Raw genomic sequence first — 8,286 nt, 5'->3', positions numbered from 1 at the left:
TTTCTCTTATGTTCTGGAGCTCCATGATGGTTTGTTGATCCTCTAGCTATTTTTTCCTCTGCTCAAGATATTTGATTATCCACTTGGCTCTTTCCAAGTTGAGAGACAAATCATGAATGTTGTCTTGTTGTTCCTAAATGATCTCCTTGAGCTTTGTGCTTTGGGAGCCCAAATCGGTGTCATCATCCCGAATAAGAATGAAATCTATCTCTTGTCCTCCTGAAGGCCCCTCATCATGTAATGGTTGCTTACCCTTGTCCTATACCTACTTTTCTATTGAAGGAAATGAGACCGCTTCCACCCCGGGTAGAGATAATACTCATTTTGCTGTTGTAAACAATCTCCTTGTGCCCTTTTGATATGTGACAAATACTGGCACACTGGTGGTTTGTGTCTCATGCACCTCTTGCTGATGTGAAGGCTATCCTCCCTCATGAAAAACTGATGGGGGAACTTGTGGACCTGTAAAGACCTCATGTGCAATGAAATCCTCCCATGAGACATTTAGTAGACTAAGCTAATGCAAAACCACAATTTTGATTAGTGCAAAGTGATAGATGTTGTTATACTTCTGATGAGGAGGCTTCCTTTTAACCAAGGTGGTCATCTTCTCAATATTCCCGGAAAATAAAATAGGCGAGGTTCATCATTCTCACCCTAGTGAAGTGCATCAACAATCTGATATGGGAGAAAATCTGTCCTCACAGCTGAAATATTTAATTATGATTTTCATCAAGGGAGCATATTTTTCTTGAAGGTACCTGAAAGGGAAAACTCTACTAATATACCTCTGAAAACAAACCTTGATATAAGGCTCATAATGTTCCCTGTCTACCAGCTACCCTTTATTTCACTGCTCACTGACATTTGGAATACTGGTTGCTTGAGATATAGTCTCAGGTGTCAAGGTGAATGTCACACCTACCAAATTGACTTGACCATTATGAAGATGGAGTACAAAGAGTCAGGCAAGCTCATGATGGTATTTAACTCTTTTCACCATCTTACAAAATTGGTAAGAAGATTGATGTTGGAAGCATGTGACAGCAAGAGGATAGGCCAATAGCTCGGCAAGTGAACTAGGCTCATCCTGGATATGTTTTCCACTCTTATGAGGTCTCCTCGATGCGTGAATTTCTATAGAAGAGTCACTGACTGTTTCCTCATTTCTGTCATAGGAAGAATCTGACTCGATGTTTTCCAATGCTTGAGTTCACTAGATGAGTATGAAGAGATTTTAGAGTGACAATAGGACTTTTCTGCCAAAGATATGAATTGATGAGGGACTTGTGAGGGTACTATGTATGAGGGGTTGGGAATGTTGCTGGTAGGGTTTTTGGGGAATGAAAGGGTTTAGGGAATGATAGTTAGGGTTTAGGAATAGCAATTAAGGTTTGGGATAATGAGATTAGGGATTAGGGTTAGTAGTTTTAGGGATATGGGGAATAGGGAATAGGTAAATATGAATGAAAAGGGAGGGAGAGAATGAAGTGAGGGAGTGAAAATGGTAGGGGTGGAATTTAGTATCAAAAATGCAATTTGTAAACCCTAGGTAGTGTTTTTAAAAAGCAATGCAAGGAACTATGGTTTCAATACTTCCCTATTGAATCACCATAAACATTAAGACAAACTCATTCTTTGGCCTTGAGGGGGTATCCACTTACTTGTAAGATGAACAGTTTACAATTTGGGAGCCTTTGGAGGAAGATATGAGCGATTTCAGGCTTTGGAAACTTGTGAGTCGCACCACCTCACAGGTGCACCGTGCTACCTTGGTGCGTTGCGCCCGTTATAGAAATACACTATCAATTACTTCCCGGTGTTCCGTACTGGATGGATGCGCTGCGCTCTAACCCAGGTGTGCTGCGCCAGGGTGAATGTCAAATTTTTCTATGATTTTGCCTCCTTTGCCTCAAAACGATTTTTTGATTGCTCACTCTTTCTCCCTTGAGCATAAATGAACTTTTTAACATGGAAAATAGTTTATATACATATGGTTTTGATTTTCCATTTACAAAAACCCACTCTTCTAATGTTTGGTCATTTCACTTTCTTTTAAAACTCTGTTTTGGCATTTTGCTTGGTTTTTTCCTTTGATGGACTAAATACTTTGGCATTTTGTCTCTTTTGCAGGAACCGAAGTAGCAGAGGCTTGGAAAGGTGACTAGGGCTACCTATAAAATTATTTCATATGAAAAAATGAAATTACATAAGACTTATTACATGAAACATAAAAAACTCTGCTTTTCCTCAAACCAGGGTTTTGGAAAAATAATTTACATAACTAGTTAGTTATCAAAGTTGATGGGTTGAGGAAGTCATGAGGGTTTGGATGGCCCGGCTCTGTAATATGGGCTAACGAAACCTGCTTGAACGGGGTTGCAGGCCGGTTACGGCCCTGCAGCCTCACCACCCCCGTACACTCTCTTGGGTTTTGTGCCAGGTCTTGTCCCCCCGCCTCATCGCCCGGTGGATCCTTCCCTTTTACCCTCTCATCCTCGTTTTTTTTACCATTGTTTTTCACCTCGCCTCCGGCTCTCTACCCTCATCGGAACGACACTAGGTCCCTTCAGATCCGTCGACAGCTAACGGCTACAGTTGCTTTCCTTCCAGCCTGCGAGACCGATCTGTGATCTGCTGATCTACTATTGTAAACCCTAACGGTTTTCCTACTGTCGGTGTCGGTCTAAGGCGGTTACCTGGTTTCGAGGCAGTTTCAAGCAGCTGGCGTTATGGACACAGAAGAGGTGGATTACTCGGATTCCCCGCTGGCGGAAAGCTCCATCTGGCGCTCCACGTTCTCGTCTTCTGGAGGTATGTACAACGAAAACATGTCTGCCAGCCTAGAGGATCTTACTCCGTCGATTGACCCGTCTCTCCCCACCTCTCTGCTCCCTGGCGAGCCCTCCTCCTGGACCACATTTTCCGTTCCCTCCCCATCTTCTCTTGGATTCCTTGTGGAATGTTTTCAGTCCTCCCCGACCGGCGCTGCTCCTCTTCAGTCGGGTTTACCCCCCTACCCATCTTCCTGCTAGTTCTGTGGAGAACCCTCCCCCGGCTGACCCTATCCCTCCCCCTGCTCCCCCCGTCTCCTCTGGAAGCTACCACGCTATCCCCCCTCTCCCGGAGGCCATCCCCCCCCCCCCCCCCCAGGCTCGATCCCAAACCCTCCCCCCCCTGGCTCCCCCCCGGCCGGATCCAGGGCACCTGATATCCCGGGCCGCATGTCCTCCCGCCCCTCAAAGAAACAACGCTGCTTCAAATCCAGAGCTGAGGACGTCATCCTGAGGCTTGAAGAAGACATTCAGTGGGGGGACGCTATGGATTTGGCGGACAGAGTCCTCGTCGGTCGTATTCGGGGCAGGCATATCACAGCGGAAAAACTGAAGCAATGGGCCACGGAGATTTGGGGCCAATATCTGGTGGAAATCCCCTCCGTCCAGACTTTCGTGCGAGGCTGGTTCGCACTGAGGTTCGCAAGGGCGGACCACACGAGCTGGGTACTATCATCATTTTGGCATTTTGAAAAAGCTCTGGTACTCCTCAAGCGATGGACGCCCCTCTTTGACCCGGAGACGGAACAGCTTGGGATCGGGCCAGTCTGGGTCAGACTACCGGGCCTGCCCCTACAGTATTGGTCCGAGGACATCTTCAGGAGAATAGGGAACTCTCTGGGCACATTCATGGAATCTGACAAGTCCTACATCTCGACGGGAATGATGGCTTTCGCAAGGGTCCTGGTGCATATGGATACCAGGGGGGGTTTGCCGGAACACATCACCATACAGTGGAAATCCTCTTCAAGGAAGCAGAAGCTCGATTATGAGGGAATCCCATATCGCTGCAGAAGGTGCCATCAAGTGGGAAACCTTTACAAAGACTGCCCCCTCCTCCAGAAAACCCAGCAGGCAGCCACTAGACCGGACTAGCCCACTTCCGAAGGTCTACCTGACCCTCCAGCAGCGGTGGCACCTAGAATGGAGCATATCATAACCTCTGACACGGTGGAAGCGCCTTCAGCTCCTCGGCACAAGAAGCAAGCATCGAACCCGATCCGTCCTCCATCTCCTCCACTGACGCGTTCAAAGGCTGCAAAAGGAGCGGTCTTCTCATCGGGTACGTCTATTCCTACGTCTGTCTCTGCTTCACTTCTTTCTTCATTGAGTTTATCACTCCCCTCCATGCCCCCCCCCGATCAGGATTCCCCCTCCCTCTTCCCCGTCTGCCCTCGACCTGGTTATGAACGCCCGTCCGCCCCCTCCCCCTCCTCGCTCTCTAAACTTGACCTGCCCCATCCCGATGCCATCGGGCTTACCCGCCTCCTCCCCCCTCCCTTCTTTCCCCCCCCTCTCTTTTCCATCGCCCTCCCCATCGGTAAACTCAACACCGAGGTATTCCACCCGCTCGGCCACCAAGTAGAAAGAGGTGGACGCCATTGGGCTGTCTGTGGGGCCTCTCATCCTCTCGCCCAAGCAAGGGCGAAGCAGACCAACCTCGCTCTCTAAAGCGCAGAAACAAGAGGGGGGCGATGTCCTCCTTGACAAACAACATACTATTGACAGGGTTCTTAGAGCACCGGACACCCTCCCACACCCCCCTCCATGAAAATTTTATCCTTAAATTGTATAGGGCTGGACAACCCTGAGAAAAAATTGGCCCTGAAGCGTCTCTTATCCTCAGAACCGGTGGACATCATCTTTTTACAAGAAACCCTATGCAAAGCAGACTCAGTCACCTCCATTCTAGTTTCCTGGTTGCCAGGCTGGACTTTTTCCGCCATTGATGTATCTGGCCGATCAGGGGGCATTACTATTGGCTTCAAGAAATGCACCATAAAACTGAAGAACATCTGGGGTGGAGGAGGTTTCTTGGGTGCGGATATATACTCAAAGGACCTGGAGGAGGATCTAAGAATCTATAATGTCTATGGGCCCTGCCTCAATAGGGAGATCTTTTCGCAAAAGCTCTTCAGCTCCCCTCTCCTCCTAGCCGAGAATATTATATTGGGAGGAGATCTGAATTTCTCTATGGGCTTCTCTGAATCATGGGGACATATGGCGCAAATCGATCCCCTGTCTGACTTCTTTGAGCAGCTGCTCGAGGATCACCATTGGATAGATATCCCATCGGCTAAGATTCAACACACATGGAAGAACAACCGAACTGGGGAACAAAGCCTTGCCAGGAGGCTAGACCGCTTTACTATCAAGGAGGTGCTCCACAACGATCACCCCAGATCTAGGCAGTGGGTAGGCAGTGGAGGGATATCGGACCACAGACCAATATATCTGGAAGTAGGAGCAAGACAACAGAACCCCAAGGCCCCTTTCAAGTTCAACTCCACCTGGCTCTGGGACCCCTCATATATTAAACTCATAACAGATTTCTGGGAAGCACATCCGATCCCTGAGGACACAGACCCAGCCACAAGCTTCGTAAAGAACCTCTCTGAAATCAAAGTGCTATCTAGAGAATGGGCCAAAAAGAAGAGGCAACAGGATGATCTAACGATATCTCAAGCAGAACAAGCTATAGCGGAACTAGAATCCCACTCGGAAGGAACCTATTTCTCCCCTGATCAAAAAGTCATGTATGAAGGCCTTATCAATCGGAGAACACAAGTCCTCAGAGATCGAGAGGAAAGCTGGAGACTTAGAAGCAGAGCCATCTGGCTCAAGGAAGGGGACGAGAATACAATGTTTTTCCACCGCTTTGCAAATGGTTGAAAAGCGATCAATACTATCTGGGAGTTGCAAGATGAACAAGGACGACAGGTCAGCACCTCCAGAGAACTTGCCTTTCTAGCCTCTTCACATTTCAAGAACATATACAAGGCCCCGAGAGAAGCAAGTCTATTAGAAATCATGAGAGTGGCTGAACTCTTCCCCAGATTTGTGGATGACGAGGATGCAGAGGAGCTTACAAAAGAAATTACATTGGAAGAGCTGGAAACTACCATCCGGGGTTTCCAAAAAGACAAGAGCCCGGGACCTGACGGCTGGTCCATCGAATTCTATCTAGCTTTTTTTGAGCTGCTGGGCCAGGACCTCCTTAAAGTGATCAATCATTGCAGCCTCTCAGGAAAGATCCCCCCGGCCATCAAAGCCACTTTCATCGCCCTCATCCCAAAATCCGATAAGCCGGAATCTTTCAATGATTTTCGGCCTATCTCGCTCTGCAACTGCCTCTACAAGATCTTGGCCAAAATCCTTGCAAACAGGCTCAAGCCCATCCTTTCGGCCAATATATCCTCCGAACAATTTGCCTTCCTCCATCGTCGTCAGATCCATGAAGCTATTGGCACTGCTCAAGAGCTTCTCCACTCAATGCAGAGCAAGCAATTGAAAGGAATGATCCTTAAGGTAGACCTCTCTAAAGCCTTCGACAGGGTAAATATGCTATATATCATAATTCTCCTCACACATCTGGGTTTTCCCTACATCTTCATTAAGAGGATTATGAGCTGTATTTCAGATGTGCCGTTCAGTGTCCTTCTAAATGGCTCCCCCTCCCTCTTCTTCTCTGCCGAAAGAGGTCTCCGGCAAGGATGTCCCCTCTCCCCCTTACTGTTCCTACTCATCATGGAAGGGCTTAGCAGGTTGATAGCATCTGAACATAGAAGGGGCAGGATTAAAGGGATAAAATGTTGGAAATCATACTAAGAGGGGGGGTGAATCAGTATTATCAGAAATTTTTTTTCATTTTATGCTCAGAAACATATACGCTACTTCAGTTAAGTGAAACAGCGTGTACACGCTACTGTGTCTAAAGAAACCAGCGTATAACAAGAAAACTTATGATTCAATAGCTTATCTTCAGTAAATGCATCAGGACATTATTAACCATGATAGTAAAACAGGTGCAATATAACAGAACAGATCATCACACAGAAAACACACACATGAACACCATGATATAAGGTGGAAACCCAATGTGGGTGAAAACCACCTGCTGCAAGTCGTCTCTATCTTTCTTTAATATGAAACTTCAGTTTACAATCTTTTGTACTGGTGCAGCCTTATACCAGTACGCAGGCTACAACCTGCTGAAGGCTTCAACCTTCTCTCGTTCTCCAAACTTCCTTAGAAGGGAGCTCCAACCCCCTTTGCTCTTGTACTAGCTAAGATACTAGTACGTAGGTGCTGGCCTACAATCTTCTTTCCTTCAGGTACCACTTTTCATAATTTTTTAGACTGGATATTCCTGAAGCACAACATTACAATCTGAAGACCACAATTCATTCAACTTTCATAACAGATCATTGAAGCACAAAACAACCAATACTAGCATCATCAATATTTGAATCACTGAACCACTGAAACCCTGTCAACACCAGTCACCAGAACACAGAGCAGACTACAGAACTCTGCAATAGCAGTGAGACCCAACTGCAACCCCAAAAATCAAACTTCAAAAGATATACGCTACTTCAATGAGAGAAACCCGCGTATACGCGCGCTTTTACCAAAGACAACCTGCGTACAGATCTAAAAATAAATTATCTTAACTTGCAGCTGTACCAGACATCAGTTAGACCCAGAACATAACATTGCATCAGTATGCAGATCTAGAAATACGCATAATCAACCATATCATAATAGTGCATTTCAAACTATTAGATCCCGATCTGTCCTTAGATCTAGTCTTCCATCAACCGGTGTGATCTCTCCTTAGCTTAGATCAAGCAACCCAGAACCTGCATACCAGATCTCTTTCTTTTTCAGATATTCAAGACTTTTTCAATTGTATTTGCCTAATGATCTTCTTCTCCTTATATAGCCTTAGGCCTTGCTCAATACCAAGGGCCAAAACCATAGAAATCCAATACCATCAACTTCAAAACTAGGGATCAACACGTCTGTCGAGATACTTTGGTCCAAAGACATGGGCTCAAGTACCGAGGACTAACTACCGCGGACCAAAGGGAAGCTTCTCGACATGTACACCCTTTTCTGTTCATGAAGCTGCATGCATACGCGACTTCGTATATAGCGAACCTGCGTATCCGCGACTTAGTATATAGCGTACCTGCGTGTATACACAAATTGGGCTTAATGAGCCTGCGTATATGAAATTTCTCTTCATACTTGTAGTCTGGACTGAGATCTGTCATCAAAGAGAGTTTCCATCAAGGACAACACCTGTATCGTAGCGCCACACCTGTGCCAAAATTCCAACAATCTCCCCCTTTGGACTTGATGGTAACCCCAAGATCCTTAGAACCATTCTCCCCCTTTGTCACCAAGGGCAAAGGGCTGTGCTCCCCCTGAGTACATGCTGATATCT

At 46.5% G+C, this 8,286-nt stretch overlaps 2 protein-coding genes across 2 annotated transcripts; both read left to right on the top strand.

The window, feature by feature from the left end:
• The first annotated feature begins 3,320 nt into the window (after positions 1-3,320).
• On the top strand, positions 3,321-3,929 carry LOC149265145 (uncharacterized). The gene has a single exon (XM_089401902.1). The coding sequence runs from the start codon at positions 3,321-3,323 to the stop codon at positions 3,927-3,929; it is 609 nt and encodes a 202-aa protein (XP_089258028.1).
• A 1,125-nt stretch (positions 3,930-5,054) lies between these two features.
• On the top strand, positions 5,055-5,726 carry LOC149265144 (uncharacterized). Its single transcript, XM_089401899.1, has one exon. The coding sequence runs from the start codon at positions 5,055-5,057 to the stop codon at positions 5,724-5,726; it is 672 nt and encodes a 223-aa protein (XP_089258025.1).
• The last annotated feature ends 2,560 nt before the right edge of the window (positions 5,727-8,286 follow it).

This window comes from Pinus tabuliformis, chromosome 6 (genome assembly GCF_031772625.1).
Source record: "Pinus tabuliformis cultivar Carrire ecotype Pingquan chromosome 6, CPIR1, whole genome shotgun sequence".
Lineage (NCBI taxonomy): Eukaryota > Viridiplantae > Streptophyta > Pinopsida > Pinales > Pinaceae > Pinus > Pinus tabuliformis.
The sequence above is the reverse complement of the archived record's forward strand: the minus strand, read 5'-3'. Positions and strand labels throughout refer to the sequence as shown.

What these genes read in the sequence shown, in the direction of transcription:
- LOC149265145 (XM_089401902.1), top strand. Translation starts at nt 3,321, where the DNA reads ATGGATTTGGCGGACAGAGTCCTCGTCGGTCGTATTCGGGGCAGGCAT.
- LOC149265144 (XM_089401899.1), top strand. Translation starts at nt 5,055, where the DNA reads ATGGCGCAAATCGATCCCCTGTCTGACTTCTTTGAGCAGCTGCTCGAG.